At 36.9% G+C, this 25,363-nt stretch overlaps 7 protein-coding genes across 9 annotated transcripts; 2 read left to right on the forward strand and 5 right to left on the reverse strand.

Moving 5' to 3' along the window:
• Window positions 1-253: 253 nt before the first annotated feature.
• LOC145729889 (unc-112-related protein-like) lies at window positions 254-10,694 on the reverse strand. Of its 2 annotated transcripts, none has more exons than XM_081980838.1 (9): window positions 10,369-10,694; window positions 7,699-7,861; window positions 7,417-7,622; window positions 7,236-7,354; window positions 6,955-7,166; window positions 6,687-6,897; window positions 2,798-3,006; window positions 1,183-1,790; window positions 254-1,068 (listed from the first exon to the last, which is right to left on the reverse strand). In XM_081980838.1, exons 1-9 carry the CDS (start codon window positions 10,508-10,510, stop codon window positions 788-790), a joined length of 2,151 nt encoding a protein of 716 aa, XP_081836964.1. In that variant the 5' UTR covers window positions 10,511-10,694; the 3' UTR covers window positions 254-787. The 2 variants fall into 2 exon arrangements, with proteins under 2 accessions (XP_081836964.1, XP_081836965.1); XM_081980839.1 differs by lacking the exon at window positions 10,369-10,694 and adding an exon at window positions 9,721-9,763.
• LOC145729899 (protein mono-ADP-ribosyltransferase PARP12-like) lies at window positions 3,882-5,597 on the forward strand. The gene is made up of 3 exons (XM_081980855.1): window positions 3,882-4,147; window positions 4,206-4,368; window positions 4,423-5,597. The coding sequence occupies exons 1-3, from the start codon at window positions 4,138-4,140 to the stop codon at window positions 5,288-5,290; spliced, it is 1,041 nt and encodes a 346-aa protein (XP_081836981.1). The 5' UTR covers window positions 3,882-4,137; the 3' UTR covers window positions 5,291-5,597.
• Window positions 10,695-10,794: 100 nt separating the features above from the next.
• On the forward strand, window positions 10,795-13,747 carry LOC145729892 (BTB/POZ domain-containing protein 9-like). Its single transcript, XM_081980843.1, has 6 exons — window positions 10,795-10,946; window positions 11,004-11,567; window positions 11,638-11,730; window positions 11,887-12,563; window positions 12,737-13,055; window positions 13,104-13,747. The coding sequence occupies exons 2-6, from the start codon at window positions 11,004-11,006 to the stop codon at window positions 13,293-13,295; spliced, it is 1,845 nt and encodes a 614-aa protein (XP_081836969.1). The 5' UTR covers window positions 10,795-10,946; the 3' UTR covers window positions 13,296-13,747.
• A 206-nt stretch (window positions 13,748-13,953) lies between these two features.
• Window positions 13,954-16,159, reverse strand: Spec2 (CDC42 small effector protein Spec2). 2 transcript variants are annotated; one of them, XM_081980865.1, is made up of 5 exons: window positions 15,955-16,159; window positions 15,626-15,902; window positions 15,480-15,572; window positions 15,292-15,427; window positions 13,954-15,218 (listed from the first exon to the last, which is right to left on the reverse strand). In XM_081980865.1, exons 3-5 carry the CDS (start codon window positions 15,566-15,568, stop codon window positions 15,192-15,194), a joined length of 252 nt encoding a protein of 83 aa, XP_081836991.1. In that variant the 5' UTR covers window positions 15,569-15,572; window positions 15,626-15,902; window positions 15,955-16,159; the 3' UTR covers window positions 13,954-15,191. The 2 variants fall into 2 exon arrangements, with proteins under 2 accessions (XP_081836991.1, XP_081836990.1); XM_081980864.1 differs by having other exon boundaries at window positions 15,631-15,902; window positions 15,955-16,137.
• A 698-nt stretch (window positions 16,160-16,857) lies between these two features.
• Window positions 16,858-18,632, reverse strand: LOC145729903 (cytochrome c oxidase subunit 4 isoform 1, mitochondrial-like). The gene is made up of 4 exons (XM_081980862.1): window positions 18,474-18,632; window positions 18,055-18,294; window positions 17,803-17,995; window positions 16,858-17,246 (listed from the first exon to the last, which is right to left on the reverse strand). The coding sequence occupies exons 2-4, from the start codon at window positions 18,283-18,285 to the stop codon at window positions 17,110-17,112; spliced, it is 561 nt and encodes a 186-aa protein (XP_081836988.1). The 5' UTR covers window positions 18,286-18,294; window positions 18,474-18,632; the 3' UTR covers window positions 16,858-17,109.
• An 871-nt stretch (window positions 18,633-19,503) lies between these two features.
• On the reverse strand, window positions 19,504-21,774 carry Nup62 (nucleoporin 62). The gene is made up of 6 exons (XM_081980850.1): window positions 21,552-21,774; window positions 20,950-21,489; window positions 20,602-20,806; window positions 19,985-20,338; window positions 19,813-19,924; window positions 19,504-19,757 (listed from the first exon to the last, which is right to left on the reverse strand). Exons 1-6 carry the CDS (start codon window positions 21,634-21,636, stop codon window positions 19,596-19,598), a joined length of 1,458 nt encoding a protein of 485 aa, XP_081836976.1. The 5' UTR covers window positions 21,637-21,774; the 3' UTR covers window positions 19,504-19,595.
• Window positions 21,775-22,722: 948 nt separating this feature from the next.
• Non1 (nucleolar GTP-binding protein 1) lies at window positions 22,723-25,212 on the reverse strand. The gene is made up of 5 exons (XM_081980840.1): window positions 25,002-25,212; window positions 23,724-24,942; window positions 23,378-23,573; window positions 23,009-23,318; window positions 22,723-22,951 (listed from the first exon to the last, which is right to left on the reverse strand). The coding sequence occupies exons 1-5, from the start codon at window positions 25,047-25,049 to the stop codon at window positions 22,796-22,798; spliced, it is 1,929 nt and encodes a 642-aa protein (XP_081836966.1). The 5' UTR covers window positions 25,050-25,212; the 3' UTR covers window positions 22,723-22,795.
• Window positions 25,213-25,363: the final 151 nt, after the last annotated feature.

The following is a 25,363-nucleotide window of genomic DNA, read 5'->3' on the forward strand; positions in this document are numbered from 1 at the left end:
ATTATATTTTTTGAAACAAATACTCGAAGTCTAGGGGATGGTTACTATTATTAGTATAATCAAAGTATAATGTTTATGTCCTGTGTTTTCGAAATCCTAACCTGATTCCAATTTTTTAATTTTAGGTTTAAGTTTATTGTGAATGATGTCATTTGTCTACTTCTTGCAGTGCACTTGCCATTAACAGGACAAATACACTGCATGTTATGTGAATGTTACTTTACCCTAGTTAGGTCAAATGAAGCAAAAAACCTGTTAATAACATACTTTATTAATAGTAAACTTTTCTATACAATAATATTTAAGTAGCATAAAATCATTCTATATAAAATATGTTTATGTATATATAGGTATATGTATATTCTATATTAAATGAAAATAAAGGTCATTTTGGTGATTGTTACCAAGTGGATAAATATAAGGTGTGGAAAATTTAAATTCAAACGGACCATGGCTACAACACAGATTGGGAAACTTATATGCTTTCATAAATCACATGGCGCAGTATTTTCATGCTTTATTGCCAAATTAATAGAAAAAAGGTTGTAAACAAATTACAAATGTACCTTGATTAGTCGGAAACAAAATTAACGTGCAAATAAAGCTCGTTATTTTAAAAACAAAGTACCTACATGCATCAGTATTTGTGCGTTAATCATTCATCGACAAAAACAGTTACAATAACGTTATTATTTAAAAACAATAATTATTAACACACCAAACAGGTGGGCGGAAGCTCAGCTACGTAAGTTAGTCTAAAAGGCCAAATTGATGACATGCGAACACCCTACGACCATCCTCCAGTCAATTTATGAAACAGTTCCTCATTTAAAGTCTGGCTAGCGTCTTTAGATCTGGTCGATAAAAAGATATAACCTCCAATAAACTCGTGCACCACTTTACAGTCAGCTGACAGACAACTGAAAACAATATTGCCATCTTCAGTTTGCACCATCATGTGTTTACTTTCCCAGTTAATGTTCCACGCTTTCATCGTATTAAAACGCCACGTTTTTTGATGATCGCCCGTATTAATGTCCATTTTCATGATTCTATTATAAGCCACCCCTAGAAAATAATATAAAAATAAATAGTATTTAGTTATGTAACTGGCAATTTTTACTGCAAAGCTAAGTAAAATGTTGTCTTATTGCTTTTGCCATAAATGGTTGCGAAACTTACCTAGTAATTCGTCCTTTTTGCTGTCTGTAAACTTGATAACAAACAACGTGATGCCATAATCGGGCAATAGTTGCCATGCCTTAATGTAGTTCATCTTGGCATCGATCAGTGACAGGTCTTTAACGTTGGTGTGTGCTTCCAAGATGCGCTGCGTTAGCTTGCCTCTGGATTTTTTTAAGTATTTGGACGAAATGAAATCTTCGACTTGAATGTCCAACGAGCTGGGATTGATGGCCGGCTCTTCAGCGCGCCGTTGCAAATTTAAAAAGTCCAAAATCGTTTGTTTTTCCGTTTCGTAAGAACTGTCGGCCAGCGATCGTCCTTTGGCCGCCAATCGACAACATGCCATCCAACGCGAATATTGAGTCTCGTCATCGCACCGAATGTACATTTCGCTCATTCCTTCCGTTCCGGCTACTTCCAGTTTAATGACGTACTTGTGTTGGCTCAAATTGACGTCGGGCGTGACCTCGCACCCCTTCAAGCTCACTTTCATCACACAGTTGGCGTGATGCACCATGTCTTCACGTGTTTTGTACATGTACAAATGGAGGTCGCGACACGTGAACCAGTATTTCTTGTAGGCCTTCAGGGTAAAACGTTTCGGTCTGTTCAACAAAGGTGAATAGACAAAAATTAGGAAAAAAATGTATTATTAAACAGGTTTAAAAAACACAAAATTTATTTATACAAAACTATTTCTGATCAAGTGGTCATGTAATGACGTCACATCTTCTTTGGCAAAATGACATATCTCCCCGCCTACTATACTAGAAAGCCTAGAAGGTGCTTGTTAAAAATTCCAATATGGCGGGAATAGTGGTGACAGTTCGTATTGTGGAAATTGAGTTTTTTGAGGATTAGATGAATTTTTACGGTTTAAAATTAAATCATGAGGTTATTTGCGTAAGTTATTTTTACCAGCCAATTGCAAGCCACATTGTAACAGCAATTCAGGAAAAAGCCCAACCGTGTCAGTTTTTTACTTTACAAAATCCAGATCTAACTCAACCGTGGTTGAACACTTTGAAGTGGGATGATTTTACTCCAACACTATGCACAACGGAAGGTACAAGTGCTTTCTAGTACAGAAGACTTATTAGGTACTTGTTTCATGCGCAGGTATGTGAGTTTTATTTTAAAGCATCCTTCATTGTCAGAGCAACAAAAATAATTTTGAATGAATGTTCTTGGTAATGACATAAGAACCATTTATCAGTTTTGCTTACCTAGTTTCAAAAATGTACAGATTTTCTTGTATTGAACAGTGTTTAAACTAGTTTGCTGTGTGTTGTACTTTCCAGGGGACAAATGTTCTAACCAATTTGTTTTGGCTGGACTTGATTGTGTATAAAAAGCTCTATCTATACATATCTGGATCAAGAATGAACCTTTCTTTGATTTTTCACCAACAACTTGCAATCAACTACACGAAATAATAAAAAAAACATATTTCTTACTACTACATCTTCATACGTTTGTGTATAAAACGAAAACCGCTAACGCCGCTATTAAAAGTGACATTTTAGGCTTTCTAGTATAGAGGGCGGTGCATACCTATGTATTTGTAAAAAAAAAGTAAAATTTAAAGTAAGAATACCAATCGGAAACTTACTTTAAAAATCTAAGTTGATCTTTCAGTTCGGGCACCGAGGTGATGTCGCTTGAGTAGCTGTTGATGGTGGATCCTTCAAGAGTGGTTTGCAAATTGTTGAGGGCTGCATCGATGTCGTCATCTACGGGAGACGTGGGGGTAGCTCCGTTAGAACCATCCAACGATGACGTATACGGTTGCGGTTGGTTGGCTTGCAAGTTTACTTGCAACTGCAACAAACATAAAAACTTTGAATTCTACCCAAAAAGACCAAACAATCTATTCTCTGATTGATTTATTTAAAAATATTTCATAAAAAATAAAAAAATGTTCTCAGTCCTGTTAAAAACTAAAACCGATTATATCCGCAAATATCTCTCTGTAAACCCTAAACACACAGTAGAGTCCGAGTCCTTTATTTACACTATTTTATATGGCATCATTAGAATTGTTCGTCGCGATGTTGCCAATTGTTGACCTCCGACACCACAACAGTGCGATACAAGCATTACAGCCATTGTAACCACCACAACGCGTTTTAAAAACACAGATTAAAACTCTTCACAATTGATAAAGTGTCACGTGACTGTTTTAAGATTAAACATGAAATTCATAATGTAATAAGTCTAAAATAACCCTTTTGATGAATATTAAAAATAAACTAATAACAAATAACTAAACTAAAAATACAACGAAGTGAAATACACACAAAATCTGTTATTTTTTTGCCTAGAAACAAAACAAAAAATGTGATTTGTCAACTAGACAACGCCGCATTAAGACTGATGTTTTCCAACAGTTAAAAGATCGGAATTGCTGCGTCTGGCTTTAAAATTACGCGAATATGCATTTAGTGGTGCCATCTCACGCTGCTTACTTACATTAATTTTCAGTTCCATTGCCACTGTTTGTCTATGCTTATCAATCATTTAGTCTATGGTTTGGCACTTCGAATCTATATCCTAGTTTTATAGTCTATGCCTAAACAAATGCGATAAAAAAAACCGTCGTTCGTTTATAACCTAAAAAAAGATTGCGCTAGCTATTGGCGTTTCAAGATAAGAGATACTCCCTCTGGTGATTAGTTATGAAAATCACAGTTTCATAAATATGAAATGACAGTGTCATATTATTTATAATGTTAGGTTAGGAACGGGTTGCCCGATTTTAGTTCAAATGGCGCTGCGATCTTAACTACGCCAATAAACGTTTAGTGTCGGGGAATCCCACAGACAGACTTTATTTATACTTTTTTTTTATTTCCAATGAGCTGACTAGTCACAATAGTAATCAACTGATATACGTGTTATTTCATAGCCTATTGTTATTCGGTACTTGTGCAGCGAGCAACTGATTCTAAAATGGATAAAGGTGTTTTGTTTTGGTGTTTTTACGCTCAACGCAATCGAAACGTGATTTGTTTTGACAGGTAAACAGCAACAAAGTAAATCCAGAAGAAACCGTTCGAAATCCCAAGCTTCCACTAGGACTAGAACGACGCTTACCGTGAACGTTGTAGGTACTGTGGTAACTAAAAAGGGAAAAGTTCTTGAAGTTGTAGAAAAAAACGAGCCAGCCAAAACTTATTGCAGGTGAGTCCGCAAAAAATCGTTTGCTAGACCTAAACATTTTTGCATGTACAAAAGGCGTGGCTCAACACCCTGCTTGATTTCTAAAGACAATGAAATTGAGTTTAAACTTAGCCACACCCACTTAGACGATAACTGGCAACAGACTCTCTTTCCGGCTAAGTCAGCGTGGGGTCCAGTAATGCCATTTCCTCAAGCCAGTACCAACTTGAAAACCATCATTGCCACTGAGAAAAAAAAGCAGCCAACGAAGAGACAATCGACAGAGATACTACCTTTACAGCGAATCCAACGCAACTATACATTACTGAACTCATTGAACGACCTCTTGAATCCCAGCGAGTTGCTAGACTTCAACAGTTTTGGCTACATAACAAAAGCACCTAACACTCGTGACAGCCATTATGATCACATAACATATAATGATGTCCTCGAAATTAAGGCCCTCTTCGAACGTACCATGTTGAGCTACGAAATGACGTCAATCGAACAGGTCGTCAACCCTTTTCAATTGTTGCACTACCAAACCCGAAAACTGCTTAATCCGCTCTACAGAGAAAAATTACTTTTCCACGGAACGATGCTGCAGAACGTCGACTCAATCTCCACGAACAATTTCGACTGGCGTATGGTGGTTAATGACAAGTATGGACGGGGTGTGTCGTTCTCGACAAAGCCTTTCTACGCATCATACTACGGCACTGAAAACGGCTACTACGAGTACGAACAAAATAGGGTTATGTTTGCGGTCAAAGTTCTCGTCAACTACGAGTATGCGCTCAAAGAAAACGAGTACCATCGTATTTATATACCGAAACCACCCTTTGACACTACTACTGACCCACAAAGCCGCGTGTACGTTAAGTATGACGATTCCAGTTTTTATCCCGCCTACGTGATTCGTTATCGTAAAAAAATTTATTAAGTCAGTATTATTAGTTGAGAGTCAAACGACGTAATAATGATGTAATAGAAAGGTGTCTTGAATGTAAAGTTAGATTTTTCTTTGTCACATTCAAAACTTTCTATTACATTGTTACGTCCTCCCATTTTACTTTCTTCACACTCTGCGGACGTCTTACTACACATCACGAATACGATCTTTTTGTACTATTATTTCTACTTTTTATTATGTTATAACAATTAGGTTAAGCTGTACTCATTCAAGTATTTCTCAGTTTATAATAAATCCGTATATTAATTAATAATAAATAAATTAATATACAATTAAACCACAATGTTTGAATTGTCCACTAGTTTATTTGACAATTCTGCTCTGAGGATATAGGTATGTATGTATATTGTCTGTGAAATATTATTCACTTTGCAACATTGCATTTTGACTGCCACCACATACCAAACATATCTTATAGTATACGATACAACTTTGTTGTGTGTTGTATTAATCATAGAAATATTATCTGTAAATTAGGATAATAAAAACAAATGCGTTTTAGATCGGTATTGAACGCAATTTGAGTAGTTTTAGTTACCAGTTGACAAATTACGATACTGGCCGAATTCGTTTTCAAGCTCCATGGAGCGAGCAAAGCGTTTTTGACGTCACGATGACGTAATTTGGCAAAACCATAAATTGACCAATTGTCAAACTACGTCATTGTGACGTCTAAAAAGCTCTGCTCGCTCCATGGAGCCTGAAAACGAATGCGGCCACTGTTTGGTCCGTTAATTTAAGGTTAATTTAGTTAAATTCCGACTTCGAACTCAGAATTTACATTGTCACATTGCAAAAGCTCTTCAAACCAAATTAGACAAAAATTTTCAGTTTGGCAACATTGCAAACATTCATCGAAGCAAATTAGTAAAATTTGTTAACTTTGACGACATTCCAACAATTGTTGTTGTTAGTTTGATAACATTGCAAGGATACTTTTGAACCAAATTACCAAATTTTGTCAGTTAGGCAACATTGCAACCAAACACACTTCAAAAAAATTAGTTGAACTTGTCAGTTTGGACAGATTGGAAACACTCTTCAAACCAAATTAGTAAAATTAGTCAGTTTGGCAACATTGCAAACACTCTTTGATCTTAATTAGTAGAATTTGTCAGTTTGACAACATTGCAACTAAATTCCGAGTTTGAAGTAAAAATTTAAGAAAAATAACGTCTGTGGCCCTTCTACGCCTTCGTACACAGCCATAGTGAACACTTGTTTTTCTATTACTAATTCAGAACATTAAACCATCTATCTTATAAGTTTACAGTTTGTAAACTAAGTCCTTTAAATTTCCTTTAGTAAATTCAGGTTAGTCGCAATCTATATCATTTTATAATATGTTTTTTCACTAAAAACGTACCTGCAAAGCGGCAAACATTAACATTTCCTCTTCAGTACAGTCGATTTCCTCATTCAAAAGTTGCCACTTGGCCTGCTCGTAGATTTGATTGATACGGACAGCGTCATATTTGGGGTTCAAATCGTAGAACACGTAAAACTTGAATTTAAGGCACAACGTGTGGTGTTCCCGTACTCCCTGTTCCATTATGGACAATGACGAGTCCAACCATCTAAAATTTGCATGATTATCTGTACTGAAATTATTGAAAACTGATGAATCGACTCACCCGACGTTCATTCTGGCTTTTTCGATCAGCGATTTCGGTCGAACGAGGTGACGTTTGGCTTCTGGAGAAGGCGCGGGTGGACTAGAAGCCAAACTGCTGTCTAAAGAGCCGTTTAACTGTTCCAAACTGAGACTGTTGGCAGTTACGTTAGGAGAATAGTTGGCTGAGCCGTTCAAATCGGACCCGTAGCCGTTTTTCTTCCACGTGCCCGTCTACAATGAAATTTGTTTTTTAACAATAATTTGAGAGACAAATAGAGAATGTCAGAAGAGAATACTTACGTTGTATCCAGGCGTACCAACTGGAGTGGATGACGGTGGTGCCCGAGACGGCGTTACAGGAGCGCATAAAAACTGTGAATTGTCTAAACTACCAGTGCTACCCGCCGGACTGCTATTAGCTACAAAATTACACCAAAAACAATCAGTCAACGCCATTTTGATTTAATTTGAAGATACTAACCGATAAAAGTGTTGGTGTCGGGGGGTAAATGCCCGTTTTGCTCCGATTTCTTTTTCGGCATGTCCTTGTAGTTGTACTTAAGATGGTTCGGTTCCAATGGTTTACAGAATGATAACTCTTCCGGATGTCGGATTCCCAACTGTTTGCACACGTGCACCACCGCCGAAAACGTGTTAATGGAAAAGTCAACTAGCATTTCAATGTACCTGTCAAAACAGTGACATGAGCGGTAAGTCCTACTGTCAAATTACGACATCGTATCTCTTAAATTTGTTTACTTACCTAAGATCAGGTAATTGCACTTTAAGGATCTTATGCATAGGAGTGAAAAATAGTAGAGCGTCAGCGTGCACTCCACACTGGTCCAACGTCGACCGAGTCCTGGTCAGCCATTTGTTTTGTTTAGGCCACCACAGAGCGTGGTCTGACCAGTCCATGGAAATTTCTGTAACCAAACAAACGGCATTTTGATGAGTATTTTGTACCAAAAAATAGGCGTTAGCCTAACACTGTTATTTTAGACAGCAATGTCAATTTAGTGTTTGCTTACTGCTGCTTTGCTACACAATACAAAAACTGTAATTTCTTCTTGATATTTTATTCAAAATATGTCTCTTTGACTGTTTTTAGGAGATATAATATGATTCCTGTAAATCTACAAACCAAAGGTCAAAGAATAATAAGAAAACGCATATCCCCCACATAAATAAGTGAGTGAAATCGTAGGTGCACGCCTTTTATAGCGACTTTGCCTGAACGATAAACACCAATATTGTCCTCGGTGTGGGTTTGTACAATGCCACTTTCAAATCCAAAATTTTCAACTCGATTTTAAAGAGAAAAACTTTATAAAGACAGACTGAAGGAAGATCTTGAGGGAAAAAAACTAAATACCACACTATACAGCAGTCGGTTTTTAATTAGTTTAGCATGGTCAAATTGCAGCCATAAACTGACCAGAAATATGCTCCTATCTTGACCTACTTGACCCAATTCAACATGAAGTTCTGTTTATACCATATTACACACCGGTCACATGACAATCAGATATGACAAGTCAAGTCACATCTATCAAACTGTAAATCTAGAAGGTTTGGAAAACTTTTTCTACTTAATATTGTTTCAATGGCCGGAAAGAGAGAGATACGTATTTGTCTAGACTCTAGATGAACACAGTTTTGAAATAGCCTATAACAACATATTTACAGACCAGATGTTTGATGATGACGTTTTACGTTAGGATAGTAAGCTAATAAGTAATTGTTGCTCCATGGATCTTAACTTGCCGACTATGATACATGAAAAACTAGTTATTGCAGTTTGTTTGCAAAGGAAAATTTGTTTTTATTATACTTTTACCCTGATCGCAGATTGTCGAACTGAAACGAGAACTGCGTAGGCAAAAAGTGTAGGATTGGCCAACTACATTTAAGCAACACTGTTGATCAGAACGGATGCAGGTTGACTATTATTTGCATCGACTGTCTTTTCCGTTTTACCACCTGTCAACATGGTGACCACTCAATGTTAATTTATAATTTAAACTTGCACAACATGAATAATCTGTGAACAAAATGGTATAAATTATTGTAATTTTTCCGAGTGTCTGTTATCCTGCTTATGCTGTCGATTTGAACCACACTACTTCAATACAAGATTGAAAAAGACATGTCCACATAACATTAAATCACCCTGTAGGTATGATATTTCAAACATAAAGGATAATCAAGTAAGCAAAACCATGTTGTTGGTTATTTTTAGTTTTAAGTCTGGGGTCTAAAATTAAAAGCACCTGGATTATCTAGTTTATTTAGTTTAGGTTGGTTCTCAGACAATTTAATCTTAGTTTTACATAAATCAAATATCAAATGATAAAAAAAAGTTAGTAGCTATGTCAAACAGTTTAGCACCCTTCAAATTATTATAGAAAGAAAAAAAACATTTCAACAGAATTCTGGTAAAAACCTATTCTCTCTGTCCTTCCTGTGTATAATGTTAGAGGTCTGAGATTCCAAATGCAAAATAAGTTTTATCACAGTTTTATCACTTTCTTGTGGTTTAATTGCTTTTTATAATCCCACAAAAAAATCTACTGTGTAATTTACTAATTTATGCCTGGATCAGTGTTCAATGTGGTCAGTACATTTTAACATGTGACCCTTTCGAGACTAGAGAGGTTTTTTAGGTACTTTTTGAAATTCAATATCTCGGGAACATGAGGAGCTAGAGAGGCCATTTTTAACTCATTTTGTAGTATTTTTTATGCTTTTTCGAACACTAAAACATAATTAGCTTTACACTGACCTGGTGGGTTAAATGCCCAGTCAGTCATGGAGTAGTCATGAGTTGGAGTCCCACTCACCATAAAGTTAGGATTACCATTAATATCATTATTGAAACCACTGAATTAAATGTCAAACTGGAAAGATCTCCTAAGCCCACAATGAGTCAAAATTCCTGTATCAGGATCCCTATTTAGTGTGTGCTTCCCAGGATTTGGCAGCCAGAACATTCAATACTATAGGCAGGTCTTTCTTTCAGGAAAATTGCCGTAAACATAAGTTAAAAACATATAAACCACATAACCCTACAGGATGGTTTGGTTCCAGTTCTTATTTAATTCAAATGATTGAAACCAAACAAGTCGTCAGTAAATGTAAATAATAATTGAATTCAATAAGTTTGCAAGTGAAAGTTATTTTAGTCAAGTTGTCTTGGTGTTCAAAGTAATTGACCCATTCCAATGACCATAGTGATAAATTGTATTTTAAAACAAATTTTAAAGCCCAGCCTGCTGTTTATTTTTAAACGGTGACGAAACCAGGCGATTTCAAATTAGGAAACGCGTGTTTCAGGATTGTTTATTTAATAATTGAAGTTTAGAAATTCCCTCCTACAATTGGAAATAGATTGAGAAAACACAATTAGCAGGGGGGCACAAAATCAACTCACCCAAGTCTTCGACCAGCCTAAGCATAACGCCACCAATGTGCACATCGCCCTTGACTCGAATTTGTCTTTCGGCCTGTAAATCCGTCACAAACACCCTCAAATCCCAGGAGCCGTCGCCTACTACGTGCCCGTTCGCGATCATGTTAATTTAACTTAATACAACACTGCACTCGGGGCTTTAACATCACACGTAAAGGAATTTACTTGACACTAAAATCCAATATCCACTGACACCACCATACCCAAACTCCAGTCCAGTCGTTCTAAAATTCTGGCTTGTCGTTTCTCGTTTTCGATCACCATTCGATTTTCATTTGTTACATGTCCTACTAGATTTTCAGACTTTTTGATATCGCGCACGCCCTTGCTCTCTTCGCTAACTTAAAGTCTTCAAACTTGCGCACTGTCAAGAGTGTCAAGTTCTGTGACTGTGGCATTTGACAACGTCGTCCTAACCGTCAAATTGTCAATAGTGTCAATACTTAAATGTAATGTTTTGTAAACAGGGTTAAGTATATTTTGAGAAAAGTGTGTATGTTTCAAAGTTTTACTACTTGGAACTTGGAAGTGTTAGTAGTGTAAGTATCTATTTATAAGAGTATAAGGTCACTCTACCTACAAGAAACGTTTTGTAGATGAGTAGCAGCCGGCAGTATTTAAAAGCCAGCCCCTCTAAGGGGGTAACCCGTTTAGGGGACATTGAGCACCTTCATCAACTCTCAGACAACCTTTCCTCTTTATATCTAAATCCAGAGTACTCGGATGTGACCCTGGTGGTAGAGAGAGAACGCCTGCCTGCCCATCGCATCCTTTTGGCCGCTCGCAGTGACTACTTTCGTGCCTTGCTCTACGGCGGCTTGAGGGAATCCAACCAGACTGAAATTAGTCTGCCAGATGCACCAGCAAAACCTTTTAAAATCCTTCTCAAATACATTTATACAGGGCACATGTTTATGATGACTTTGAAAGAGGAATTGATCTTGGACACACTGGGTTTGGCCCATCAGTATGGGTTTGAGGACTTGGAGATGGCAATTTCAGATATTCTGAAGCAAATGTTGGCATTAAAGAACGTGTGTGCCATTTTGGACACAGCCCATTTGTATAGGCTGGATAAGCTGGTTAGTGTGTGCCACTCATTTCTGGATGAGCATGCTGTGGAAATTCTGAATGAGGAGAGTTTTGCTATGTTATCTCAGGTATGTTCATTGTACAGTAGACACATTTCTATAAGAAGATAAAAAAGTGAGTATTTTGTGGTTTTTCTAGGATTCTCTAATTGAACTACTGCAAAGAGACTCATTTTTTGCTCCTGAAGTTCAAATATTCCGGGGTGTGTGCATGTGGTGCAAATCTAATGAGGTTGGTATCTTTTTTTTAGTCAATTAGCATATTGTGCTGCCATATTGTAAATCTACCATGCTGCAAAATACTGGAAAAAAGAATATGTTTTTTTTTATATTTTTTTAATACTCTGAGATATAACTTGATAGTAAATCCTTTCTAATTGTTCATCAGGATGTCAACGACAAAGTGATTCGTTGCGTACGGCTTCCGTTGATGAGCGTTGCTGAATTGCTTTCGGTTGTACGACCAGCAGGTTTAGTGAAACCGGACGCTCTTTTGGATGCGATCGCGGACCGCACCAATTGTTGCGTAACCAGCCTGCCCCATCGCGGTCAATTGCTGATCAACGAGAACGTGGCCAGTTCCAGACGTGGGGCACGCGTTATTGAAGGTGATTTGGCCGAGTACTTACTGGATGGCAATGATTACGGTTATGATATGGACAAGGGCTATACAAGACACGCGATTAATGGCCCTACTGATCAAGGCATCATTATTCAGCTGGGAGCACCCTGTATCGTCAATCACATCAGGTTGTTGTTGTGGGACCGCGACATTCGTTCCTACTCCTACTTTATCGAAGTTTCCATGGAGAAAAAGGACTGGGTGCGCGTGGTTGATTATAGTCAGGCGTGTTGTCGTTCGTGGCAGCACTTGTACTTTCCGACGCGAGTCGTTCAGTTCATACGCATAGTTGGTACCCAGAACACAGTTAACAAGGTGTTCCATGTGGTTACTTTGGAGTGCATGTACAAGGAGAAATTACCCAAAATGGTGGGCGACATCATTTGTCCCGACTATAACGTGGCCACTCTGGATAAAAACGCGGTGGTTATTGAAGGAGTTAGGTGAGTGTTACATATCCTATTACCAATATAGTAGCGTGGTCACAAACCAGGTCAAGTGATAGTTTATGAGGTTTTCTATTGGCTTTGACAATAAAATAAAAATACATAACTGTCCTTCCTGTAATTACAAATATGTATTGCATTCTGTCAAGTGTCAATCATATGGGTTTTAGCCGAGCACGAAACGCCCTCTTAAACGGCGACACCAAACAATACGACTGGGATTCGGGTTACACCTGTCATCAGTTGGGTTCGGGCGCCATTTTAGTGCAACTGAGCCAGCCCTACGTCATATCCAGTTTGCGTTTGTTGTTGTGGGATTGCGACGATCGAAGCTACAGCTATTACATCGAGTCGTCAGTCAATATTTGGGAATGGGAAATGGTCGTTGATAATACGAGAGAAAGTTGCAAATCGTGGCAGGTTATTAGGTTCCCGCCCAGACCGGTCGTTTTTATTCGTATAGTTGGAACTCACAATACTGCCAATGAGGTAAGTAACCTTTTTTATAATGCGACGTTTTCTTAATTATCTTGGTAGGTATTCCATTGCGTGCATTTTGAATGTCCTGCAAGTGATGATTCGAACAGCAACCAATCGGCTTCGATTACAGTAACGGGTGGAGCTAAAAACGCCAGTGATAGCGGGAACGTTGCAAATGTTGAGGAACAAGCAGAAACGGCAACAGAAGCGGAAGAAGTGGTTGAAATGGTGCAATTTGCACGATCATAGTAGGTGAAAGAGATAGTTAATATCACTTCCTTGATATATCCATAAATATACACACAGTTTGGCATTTTAAAAATTATGCAAAGGAAACCATTGATAAGAAGGGAAAATTATTGCAAACCAATACTCTCAACATAGATGGGACATAATAAAATGGTTACATTTTATGTTACAGCCACTTTGCCAAAGTGTTGGTTATAGAAGTTTTCAATATTTTTGTTCACTCTTTTTACCGTTAAAGCCTATATACACACTTTGAACTTTTCATACCTTAGGTTTATAATGAAATCTGTCTTTTTGTGAAAATCTTAGGCATTTTATATTATTTAAGTGTATACCAATTTCATTATATTTATATAGGCAAATTGTTATACTTTATTACATAAGTTGGTGAGTCGAATAAAACTAGGCTTAATACTCTGTTTTTTTTTGCAATACACTTGTTGAAAATAAAATTATGTTTGTTATTAAATTTAGCGGCCGCATTCGCCTTCAGGCTTCCATATGAGGTAATTTGACAGTTGGTCGGTCAAAATATGGTTATATCAAATTACGTCATCATGAAATCACGTTCAACCTTCTGACTGATCTATACACAACAAAGAGTAAAACCAGCTGTCACAAATGTGAAGGAATGATAGAATATTATTTAAAATTCAAATGCTAACCATTGTCAATATATTTTCAAATTTATAGAGTATTATAATATAAGTACATTGGTGGGACGCCAAATAGTAGCTATGTATACATATATACAAGTGTATGACAACAACAGAGCAGACAGTAGTAGTTGACCAGTGTATGACACATGTAAACCTGAGTAGGTACGTTTTTATAGAATTATAAAAAATAGTGTAATAACTTTACATGGTCATAATTAAGTAAAAGTCTTCGAAATTGCACTTATTCACCTCATTATTGCAACAATTTATCTACAAATTGTCCAATAACAATGTAGTAGATCAAGTCCATAGTTTATATATAAAATTAAATCGTAATCCATTATATAAACATTAAAATAAACAATATATCTGTATATCACCATCAGCAAAATAAATAACCAAGAGCTAAAAACAAAGCTAAATTTAGCAACAACTGCCCTCACTAGACATAAAGCAAAAACTTATTCGAAAACATGTTTCTTATTCCCTTGCATTTCAGTGGTGGATTAAATGGAAGTATTCTGTATAAGAATGCATTTTAGGCTTTTGATTCCAGCTAAAAGTTACTTACTTCGATTACTCAAAAGAATTGCAAAAATAACAACATTATGTAACACTAATAAGGTCTTAAAGTATTCAATATGTACCTAATAAATAAAATTAGATTAAATTTGGTATAACAGGGAGGGTACTCCTCCTTAATCCACCACTGTCAAGCTTTCTCTATTAACAATATAGAGAGTTTATTTTAATAGTAATGTGACAGGCTTAGAAAAATATATGGTCCGAACACTTTGGATACAAAAAAAAACAAGTGAAATGATGTTAAAGAAAAAAGAAATATCCAAAGTTTAATAAAAATCAGTTTATACAGTTGTCAAATTGACGTTTCTGTCTACGCCAGCCATTTGGTTTTTGGAATCAATATGACTCATAATGGTGTGTCACAAGTTACACTCACAAGTATCTCATTACAAGGAAAAAGCTAATAAGCCAAATTGACAACCAGATAAATTGACATTACCATGCATTTCATTTTATAGTGTAAAGATTGTAAATGAATGAATTTGAATATTACAGACTATTTTACAGCCAGTACAACAACAAAATAAAAGGTAAACTAATAGGAATCATAATATGCTCATTCTGCAAAAATGCATTTTTCATAGCAGCCAGGAATAATACATTGTAATAACTTCATAAGAAAACAACACCCAAACACAACTTTTTGCTGTTTTTAGTCATAGTGTAACCATTGTGGTTCCTGAAAAACAGGCACAGCAACACATATTTAAATCAGTGTGAGTCACTGCACACTACACTAAACTGTGACTAACCTTATAAGAAGGTTCATATCCTCCTTTGCTCCTCATTTGGTTCTGTAAGGCCATTTGTTGTTCACTAGGCAACTCCACATCCCTACTGCCAATATGGGCTGTGTGGACAAAGTTGGTAGGGTTACCAATCATTGATCTACAAGCATAGCTTATTAGGGTTATTTTTTAAGACTATCCTTGTAGGTTACCTATCAATTCTGTGTCTACGTTTGGGAGGTTGTGCAACACAACAACTAAACCAAGACACCCAGAGTTCATTTACTGTAGTGGCTGCCATCACTCTGCAAAGAAGTTTCCCAAAAACTGTTTCACACAAAGCAGCTACTAAAAATACATTACCGCCTGATTCTCTGCTGTATCTTTAGAGTCGTTGTGACTTCAATGTTTTAAAGCACCCTCATCAATTCCTGTTTCCGTCTTCTTACAAATAAGGAAATGCTGGTGTTTTCTTCAGATTGTAATTTAATATTCAAGGCGGTGTTTTGGGCTTGAGGTACCGTCACAAAATAAACAATCAGAAAACCACTGTCATGTCAGGGTTCCTGTTCCTGATAAGGACCAGTCCATAAGCAACACTTTAGTTTTTACCAAATACAGAAGACAGTTTCAAACTTAAATGAAAAATCACCTTAAAAAAAGTAAAAACAAAATCCAAAGTACAACCTCCTTCCTGATCTTGTGGCTCACAGAAAATAGGGTATAGATATAGTACTCAGTACTTAAAAACGCAGTAGACAGACAGTACAGTACAGGTACTCAGGCAGACTCAGGCTTGTCTCTGACTCAGGTACACGGTACACACTACACAATACACATCTGTCAGCTGTCTGTACTCTGTACAAGAAAAAATTTCCATTTTCTACACTTCCTTTGTCAGTTGTCAATGTTGTCATACTCACAGGTCATACTGTAAGTAGAATGATGACAGATGTCTGTACTTGTACTTGTACTACTTATTACTTTTTGTTTTTTACGCGAGGGAATTAATTTCACACAAATAAACACTCAATGTTTGAAACGTTTCCGTGTTTACATTATCACTTTTCACGCACTTTTGTATCATTTGCTTTATCATAAAATAAAGTAGAAGTTTTTATTCTTTAATTGATCACTAACTGAAACTTGAACGGCTTTTTCATTGTCTCCAAACATAAGCCAAAATGCAATGTTTTGATGCCAACTGTCAGTGAGGATGACAATCAGAAGTATTATTTTGTTTACGTTCAAGATTAGCTGTAATTGGTCTATTTAATATCGCACGCTGAAAATTGCCTGTGATTGGTATATTTCATATCGCACAGTTGCGGAAAGTCTAGGATTCTATATTCGTTCAACCGGTTGTAATTGCCTACTTATCCGTTCTTAAAACTCTAAACTGCTAAGGAATTAACCAATAATATCCATGTAGGAGTAGAAAAATAGTTTTATTGTACAAATGTTACTTTTTCAATATTTGTTATTCAAAAAGCCTCTGCCTACTAAAGCGCCACCTTTTTAACTTTGACCCTTTCTTTCCCACTTTAGTCATGTCTTGATTTTTTTAAGCCCACATTAAAAAAACACTAGTAGAATTAGGTATTTATTATAAGTACTTAAATACTGTCATTATGACTTTGTAAATAACATGATACTCTTCCCCAGATTTCTAACAATACTAAAACAAAAAAAAATACATTTAACAAAATAATAAAAATCATTTTATTACATTTATGTTTTGTCTCCACAGTTGGAGTTTAATCTTAGCCTGAATCACTATGTAAACTCAATTGTAGCCACTAAGAAAATGGACACGAAATTAGTATTGGGGTGAGGAGTAGTTTACTTTTTCCAGTCATCCTTCTCATAGTCCCATTGTGAAGAAATACCTTCTATAGGATTGACTTGCAAGTCGATAATACGGCGCAATTGGGCTGCACGGTTTTCCGGTTGGAATGATTCCGGAAGTGTAGGATAAACTGAAAAAAATATTTCAAATTTCATTTGAACCAAAAACTGTGTTTGGTGTTTTCCATGGCATGGCATGTTAAGTAAAAAACTAATGTAAATGTATCCTGCTCTATCAAATGTCATTGAAACGGTATGGCCATTCACTGGTTTTGCACTCAACAGGTTATCATCAGAAAACCAGAAAGATGTGTTCAGTTCATCCACAGCTTCAAGTTAAATTAATAGTTAAAAAAATAAACTGGGCCTAAAAATGACTTTTCTATTGGCGTTTTCAAGGTAAGAGATATGCCCTCTGGTGATCAGTTTTGAAAACAGCTTGGGGCATTCAAGCTGTCATTTCTTCCTTTGTTTACATTAATTTTGACAGTGACAGTGTCATATTATTTATAATGTTAGGTTAGGAAATTAGGAAGGGGTTGCCTGATTTTAGTTCACTGGTGGGGATCTTAACTTGAAAGGCCAATTCTGATAAGCAATTCTATAGTCTATACATTTCTTTTTTGACTTTTGCCAGCAGTCAGACCCTATCAAAACCTAGTCAACTTGATATTCCAAAATACTTACCAAAGAGTTTCAAACCATAAAAGCACCACAAAGCCACAGAAATAAACACTAAAGTTATTCCAATGGTGCCCTTCCATTCACCATTGGGCGCTTTAAATTCGGCAAAAGTCTGTCTGAATGAAGCCCTGTACAAAGCTTTTTTCTCCTCAATGGACAGTTGTTTCCAGTCACCCTTTTCTTTTTCCCTCAAAGCCTACAATACTCACCTGATCAAGAAAAGCTAACTTGATAAATTAGTGGTGGTTTAAATACCTGAATATCAGCGGTGGGTTCCTTCCATCTGATAGCTGGCAAAGGGAAATCCACTCGGTCTACATAGGTGGGTTCACCATTGAAACCAAACCCTACAACTTCCCTTTTACCAATCAAATTCCGAACGTAGGAGCCCCCGTCACTGGCTGCGGCAGTCTGAATGAAGACAGGCTTGACCAGGGCTTTTTTGATTAACTGTTTGGTGGTCAGCGCTAACAGCGTATTGGCCATGGTGAATTTCTATCCAAAGATAACAAAAACTTGGGTTAGGTTAGGTTACGTAATCACTTCTTCCTAGAATGGTTCTCTAATAAATACATATTTATATAGTATAGCTAAAACCAAGTTTGAGGGACATTAAAAGCGTTAAATGCACGGTTCTAAAATTGTGTGAAAATAAGGGCTTTTATTTCACTTACCTTTACGAAACCACAAAAATGGCGACGAATTATTGGAACTTGGAAGTTCTGTCGGTAGTGGTGGTAGGTGGTGGGTGAATGCGCTTGCTTGGGTTGAAACGAATACAGTATTGCCAGTTTTGTAAATTTGTCCTCAAAAAATTAGTAGTTCTGAGAAATTTCAAGTTCAAACAATAAGCAATGCATCAGCGAGTGGTCTAAGTTCTTTGAGTGAATAAACCAGTTTAAGTCACGTGTTTTTGTTTTATACAATATTTTATTAAATTTCGACTGTTTATATAAAAAAAAAACAGTTTTATTAAATTTGCACTGCGCCCCGTAGATGTGACATTGATGTTTGTTTGTTTACATCTAAATAGGCGAATGTCATAAAGCATTCGTTTTCAAGCTCCATGGAGCGAGCAGAGCGTTTTTGACGTCACAATGACGTAATTTGACAGTTGGTTAAATTATGCTTTTGCTAAATTACGTCATCGTGACGTCAAAAACGCGCTGCTCGCTCCATGGAGCTCGAAAACGAATGCGGCGTCAGAGTGATTTAAATTTTTTTTAAACATCTATCATCATCAACCCCCCAACTAACAGAGGGGAGGTTGGCTTCTGCTCCCTTTATGAGGCAATTTGCCAAAAAGTGCGATTTTGTGTAACGAATGAATGTTTGCAGGAGGAGCAAATCGAATTTCTGCAATTTGAATGAGTTACACAATTAGACATTTTCTAAACGGGTTTTATACATGATTTTTTCTAATTTTGAATGGTAAATACCTAGTTGAGTGGTACAAACTAAGTAAATTATAGTTTCACATCTAACATCTACGCCTACCTCCCATTCCCCCAGCAGTTGTTCCAAATGAAATATCCATGGTGACTTGCGTGACTAGATTCAGAATTACTATTCACAAATCCACTGGTCAAGAATAATTCAATCTTTGATTGAAAGTTGTGGTGTTGATGTAAACTGTGTTGTACTGACTTTAATACGATCATACAAAGTATGATGGAACTACCCAAAATTAAAAATATAACTCAATAACTCTCAGCTTTTATTTTCAAATATTTATTAACTGACACTAATACGAGTTGTAAACGACAAAACGTTTCAATATAAATATGGAACAGGAACTAAAACATAGATGTTAAAGAATTGTTTAAGCTCAAATTAATTTTATTTGACTCTTCAATTTTGCTAATTTCTTCAAGTCTGCGACTGATTTGGGCTGTATTGCGGTCTATCCATTGTAAGGAATCCATGTGGGCATTTAGAATTTTGCTTATCTGTGTTATCTGAAAAGCATCAATTTTCAACTAAAAAATGGTAGAGTTAGTTTAAAAAACTAACCGGATTGGAAGCCTCCTCATCTTTATTAGACTCATTGATATTTTCAATAATTTCCTTCAAATCATCAGATATTTGTTTCAATTGGGAGTCAATTATTTCTGCAAATTGGTACCTAAAACACAACTTCAGTTCATGCATCTGCTCACAATTTGAATATAATGAAAATCCTCACATTTGATTTCGGTCAATATCAGTCACAGGAATATCCACTAATTCCTTCTCCAATGGTACAATCAACTCCTCCAACTCTTTTTGCTGAGCTAAAATAAAGTCCAACTCCTGGTCCAGTTGAGATTGTTGCTGCTTGACCCGTTCAATGCTTCCATTTAAGTTTAGAATTTTCTCTCCATTGGATATTAATAAAGAATCCCAAGCATTCAACTGTTTTGCCTGATTTACAAAGAATTTGCCTTGTTCTTCCAAGTCTATAGTCCATTTATTAATGAAGTCTTCAAGTTGAGCAAAAGTTATAGATGGCACATTTGATAGTGATGATGCAGTGGTTGAAGTTGTCAGAGTTGAAACACTATACATTTCTTTGTTTTCTTAGCATTATTGGAAAATGTAAAGCTGGAGGAACCCAACTTCTTAGTCATGTCATTCTTTATAACAACACAGTGTACTTGTTTACTATAGGTTGTTATGGACAAAAATTAATTTATGATTACAACTATGACTAAGAACTTAGGTAAACCCAGCCAGTCTAACTCAGAACTATTTTGATAAATACACAAAAATCTTTACTAAAACACTCTTTCTACTTATTATTAAGTCTATGGTTGCACTTACCCAGTTGAAGTGGTAGCAGTTCCCCCAAATGAAAACCCTGAAGATGCTGTAGTGGTAGCTGAATTGCTTGTAGAACTACCCAAAGTCAATTTAGGGGCGCTACTGCTTGTAGGCGCAACTGACAGTGCTGCAGTAGGGCCAAAACCAAAGGATAAAGTTGGCGCAGTAGTGGAAGCTGCAGTGGATGTTTCTGAGCCAGTTAAACCTAACAAAACATTTTAAAATATCTAGTTATTCTAATTTTTTACTTTTAACTCATTCTGACAAAACAAGATGAAATTCAGGTTAATATTTTGATGAAAATATGCTTTTTTAGATACTTTGATAGAGTACAATTGATGTACTTACTTGATCCTAAACCAAAACCACCTGAGGACAGCTGTTTAGCAGCAGGAGTTCCAAAATTCAATCCTCCTGCTGATGGTTGTGAAACAGCAGGGGTGCCAAAACTTAGACCTCCTGTTGACGGCTGTAACATAGCTGGCGTTCCAAAAGTTAGAGCTCCAGTTGATGGCTGAGAAGTAGTGGGAGTTGCAAAATTTAAACCTCCACCAATTAAAGCCTGGGAAGAGGGGGTCCCAAAAGATAGGCCTCCAGTTAAAGGCTGGGAAGCAGCAGGCACTCCAAAACCTAAGCTTCCAGTTGTTGGTTGTGAAGAAGCTGGAGTTCCAAAACTTAGACCTCCACCAGATGATTGTGATGCAGCTGGGGTTCCAAAACTCAATGTGGGTGCTGTAGACTTGTTTGCAGGTTGCCCAAGGCTAAATCCTGTGGTAGCTGGAGTTCCAAGTGGTTTGGCTGCAGAACCAAATAGAGAGCTTGTTGCTTTGTCACCTGAACCTGCTGGCTGTGTTAGATGGTATTGGAGACTGCCAACTGGAGCTGAAGCTTAAATAGTATCAAAAGCGGCATATTATTTATTAGCACAACTTTTTTGCTGAAGAACTTACTTGATGTAGGGGCTCCCATTGTTGGAATACTTGCAGTACCTGTAGTTTTTTGAGCGTTGCTCCCCATACCAAAGGAAAATGACATTGTAAGCGTGAGTGATCAGAGGTAAAATATGCTGTTTTTTGCAAAAAGTTTAAACTGTAGCTGTAGCTAAGGGCAAAAACACAAAACGAGCCCTCTGCACCATAAACACTCCTCTCCCCTAGAAAGACAGACAACAAAAGTCAAATCAAAACAATCAAAACCAACTTAACCTCCAACCAAACTAGGACCCTTATTCTTTATGTGTTGGGAGCAAGTTGTGTGACATGTATGTATTGCGTGTTGTCTAAAACGCGAGATGTTTTCTACGATGTACGTTTAGCAACCACTCCTTTAAGTTTAACGTTACCACGTCTCTGCTATGAGTTTAGAAGTATTTTGTTTTTGGTACATAGGGTTTTGGTGAAAGTGTTTAATCTGAGAATAAACTGAGTTTTAAGCTGTAGTTACATAGGCCATGTTGTTTTGTCAGAATGAGTTAAACTGAGATACCTAGACACTGTAAACTCTCACGCCAAAATACGTCTTTTGATACTGATATATACAACAATGGTGATACTGAGCCATATACATATACAGGGTGTCCAAAAGTCTGGAATATTGCAAAAATACTGATTTAGACCTACTGAAAAGTAGTTTTTCTGTAAATCGTTGAATTGGTCTTTATGAGTACTCAAAATCAATAACCAATAACTCGCAATTCTACCCCTGCGATAATTATACAAAGGGTCCAAATGTAAATGCAAGTTAATAATACCGCGATACTAAGAAGTATAGGAACAACATTTTTGTTTGACCGCCTATCACAAAAGGCGTGTCTATTGTCATACCGAATTGTTTGATTTTACTTGTTCTATGTAGTATTGGCGATGGCGTTTCAAGTTAAGATTGCAGCGCCAGTTGACTAAAATCGGCCAACCCGTTCCTAACCTAACATTTTAAATAATATGACACTATCACTTCATATTTATGAAACCAGTGCTAAATTCCTAACCAAAATCAATGTAAACAAACGGAGAAATGACAGCTGGAATGCCCGAAACCGTTTACAAAACTGATCACCAGAGGGAGTATCTCTTATCTTGAAATGCCAATACCTACTTTGCTTTTGGTACAACAAACACACTCTGGAACGTAAAGACATATCATTTTATTTAGCTTTTAATAACAATGCAATATCCAAATAAAATGTAATTTTGGCTTATCTTCTGTCAGTTTTACCGGTACCTCGTTTACCGGCAAACAAATGTTTCGGCATTTTCGTACCAATAAACCGATCGGCTTCGCCTTTGAGACCCATCCGTGCCACCTTTTTACTGATGGCTCTGTGAGCGATTTTAGCCAGTTTTTTCCTCATCTAAAAGAGTAAAAAAAAATAGTTTAAATGACAAGTATACTAAGTAAACGTACTTACCGCTACGTCTTTGACTCCTTGCTCGCTTCTAGGTGGTGCAGTAAGTCCGCGCGATTTGGTCGACTGCTCAGGCTGGTCAACGTCCATTCGAGCTCGTTTAGCAACAGGACCGACTGAACGAACTCGTTGTTTCGTTTTTGTAAAGTTGGCCGAACTAGTACCGGCCATGCTAACACCCAAATTCTCCATACTTTTACGCAACTTGCTGACGGAGCGTTCGCGCACTTTTGCACCTGCGGTACGCGGCATTACCGGTTTTCTACTCTGTTTGTTAATCCTGGCCTCATCTTTAAGTATGGCTTTTTTGTGTCTAACCCGCAGAAAACGACAATGTTAATACCTTAGAAAAATTCGACAGTCACTTCTAACCTGATCTGTAACGCCAATTTTTTTATTTCCTGCATTGTATCATCCAATTCGATTTTCGGCACCACGTACATGCCAGTCTGCTCCCTAATCTCTTCCTCTTTTTCAAGTTCCGCTAATTTATCGAAAATTTCCGGATCAATATAATCGGCAATGTTGTGCCCTTCCCAAATTTCTGGTATAATGTCGTGTCTCTCCTCTAGATGTTGCAAAAAATTAAAATTAAAGTTTACCTCAATTGTATACAAGATGTACCATTTCCAAGGATTTTTTTCTTTTTAAATGGCGATTTAAAGTGAATTATGTTATAAGTCATTACCATATTAATCATAGAAGAAAAACAACCTACCTTCAGCTATATCAGTGTATTCTTTAGCCAAATCAACAATGTAATCGTCACCAGCTTCCAGTTCCAAATCTCGAGCCAATTTTCGTTTTTTTCTCTCAGCTTCACTCAGTTTTTTAATTAAAACATTTTCCGGAATACAGGGTGGTCTTTCCTTGTCGTCTCTAGGCTTAGGAATAGCAACATGCAATCTGTTCAATACCCCATCCACTTTTTTGGTCCTCATTTTTTGTTCAACTCTGAAACTCAACAGTTTTTCACAAGCCTCAATTTTAACTTCCATAACTCCTTCATCTGTTACAGTAGACATTTCCATAATATTCAACTCAGAATCCTGTTCAATATCTTTCAAAACTTGACGACGCTGATCACTCAAATCATCCAGCTTGACTATGTCAATTTTGTTAGCTACTATAATGAGAGGTTTATTGGCAAAAAGTGGTCTTATTGATTCAAACAAATGAACTTGCTCCTCTAAAGTGTGTCCACACTGTTCAGACAAGTCCATAAAGTATAGAACACAAGAGCGTAAATGGGCCAATGCTGTTACAGCTTGCATTTCAATCACATTGCGTTCTTCCAAGGAATGATCCAATATTCCAGGAGTGTCAATCACCTGCCATCTCAAGTATTTGTAATCTGTATGGCCAACATACAAACTTTTTGTTGTGAATGCATAAGGCTGAACTTCTACATCAGCTCTAGTGATTTTATTGATAAAGGATGATTTTCCTACATTGGGAAAACCGCATATTAATATTGTGCGAGTATATGGGTCTATAGAAGGTAATCGAGCTAAGTGTTGTCTAACTTGCTCTAAATAAGTTAAATTAGAGCCCTGACGCTTCATGATAGTGGCCATCCGACCTAAAGCCGCTCTTTTCAGCTGTTTGCAACGATAAAGAGAGTCCCCATACTTGAGAAGCCTCACATAATCCTTGGCTACATTATCAATCAAATGACGGGCAGTATTTAGTTGGCCTAATGCTAACTTATAGTGATCTTTATCATACAAGACATTCATCAAATCAGCATAAAAAGGGTGGACGTCGTCCAGTTTGGGAAATTCAGTTAAAATTTGAGTTAATCGGTCATGAAAACTTTGTTGGGCAAACTTCACTTTGCGCATATAAAAAGCCCGAATTCTGGTTATTTTATATTGCTTGTGGATTACCGTGGGTGTTTTCCGTTGAGTTTTCGATAGAATTATATCGATAAAGTCCTGAGAGTATAAAAAATTAAAACTGAGAATTAAGACGACTAAAAGAGCTGAAATCTTACCTTGGAAGTAGGCACCACCGCAATTTTCTTAAAATTGTACGACGACATCTTTTCGGTTTGTCGACCAGCGATAAATTCGAGCAGATAAACGGCGTTAGTTTATAACTTTGCAAAAACCCAAGGTGGAAAAAAACATCAAAACTATTATGTGAATATAATAACGTGGTATAAAGGCACAATCTGTCTTAACCTCAACCCCTCTGAATAAAAAAATATAGAAGGAAGAGAAGTAGCTATAGTAACCAAAGTGATTTGACACTCTTGACAGCCACTGGCCGCATTCGTTTTGACGCCCCAAGAAACGAACAGAACGAATTTGACATCACGATGACGTAATTTAACAAAAGCATGATTCAATCAAC

This window comes from Ips typographus, linkage group LG5, assembly GCF_016097725.1.
Source record: "Ips typographus isolate SLU linkage group LG5, UJ_Ityp_2.0, whole genome shotgun sequence".
In the NCBI taxonomy this organism is placed as follows: Eukaryota; Metazoa; Arthropoda; class Insecta; order Coleoptera; family Curculionidae; genus Ips; species Ips typographus.

Coding starts and splice junctions, on each gene's coding strand:
- LOC145729899 (XM_081980855.1), top strand. Junction 4,369..4,422: donor CCAGCCAAAACTTATTGCAG/GTGAGTCCGCAA, acceptor CATGTACAAAAG/GCGTGGCTCAACACCCTGCT.
- LOC145729889 (XM_081980838.1), bottom strand. CDS start 10,510: ATGATCGCGAACGGGCACGTAGTAGGCGACGGCTCCTGGGATTTGAGG. Junction 7,355..7,416: donor CGACACCAACACTTTTATCG/GTTAGTATCTTC, acceptor GTAATTTTGTAG/CTAATAGCAGTCCGGCGGGT. Junction 3,007..6,686: donor TAATGTTTGCCGCTTTGCAG/GTACGTTTTTAG, acceptor TGTTTGTTGCAG/TTGCAAGTAAACTTGCAAGC.
- LOC145729892 (XM_081980843.1), top strand. CDS start 11,004: ATGAGTAGCAGCCGGCAGTATTTAAAAGCCAGCCCCTCTAAGGGGGTA. Junction 12,564..12,736: donor GTGGTTATTGAAGGAGTTAG/GTGAGTGTTACA, acceptor TATGGGTTTTAG/CCGAGCACGAAACGCCCTCT. Junction 13,056..13,103: donor CTCACAATACTGCCAATGAG/GTAAGTAACCTT, acceptor TTATCTTGGTAG/GTATTCCATTGCGTGCATTT.
- Spec2 (XM_081980865.1), bottom strand. CDS start 15,568: ATGGCAGCCACTACAGTAAATGAACTCTGGGTGTCTTGGTTTAGTTGT. Junction 15,428..15,479: donor CGTAGACACAGAATTGATAG/GTAACCTACAAG, acceptor CTATGCTTGTAG/ATCAATGATTGGTAACCCTA. Junction 15,219..15,291: donor GATATGAACCTTCTTATAAG/GTTAGTCACAGT, acceptor CCTGTTTTTCAG/GAACCACAATGGTTACACTA.
- LOC145729903 (XM_081980862.1), bottom strand. CDS start 18,285: ATGGCCAATACGCTGTTAGCGCTGACCACCAAACAGTTAATCAAAAAA. Junction 17,996..18,054: donor AACCCACCGCTGATATTCAG/GTATTTAAACCA, acceptor TGAGTATTGTAG/GCTTTGAGGGAAAAAGAAAA. Junction 17,247..17,802: donor TTATGGTTTGAAACTCTTTG/GTAAGTATTTTG, acceptor TATTTTTTTCAG/TTTATCCTACACTTCCGGAA.
- Nup62 (XM_081980850.1), bottom strand. CDS start 21,636: ATGTCATTTTCCTTTGGTATGGGGAGCAACGCTCAAAAAACTACAGGT. Junction 20,807..20,949: donor TGGTTTTGGTTTAGGATCAA/GTAAGTACATCA, acceptor ATGTTTTGTTAG/GTTTAACTGGCTCAGAAACA. Junction 19,925..19,984: donor GATATTGACCGAAATCAAAT/GTGAGGATTTTC, acceptor GTTGTGTTTTAG/GTACCAATTTGCAGAAATAA.
- Non1 (XM_081980840.1), bottom strand. CDS start 25,049: ATGTCGTCGTACAATTTTAAGAAAATTGCGGTGGTGCCTACTTCCAAG. Junction 24,943..25,001: donor CGGTGGTGCCTACTTCCAAG/GTAAGATTTCAG, acceptor TTATACTCTCAG/GACTTTATCGATATAATTCT. Junction 23,319..23,377: donor AAATTGGCGTTACAGATCAG/GTTAGAAGTGAC, acceptor TCTGCGGGTTAG/ACACAAAAAAGCCATACTTA.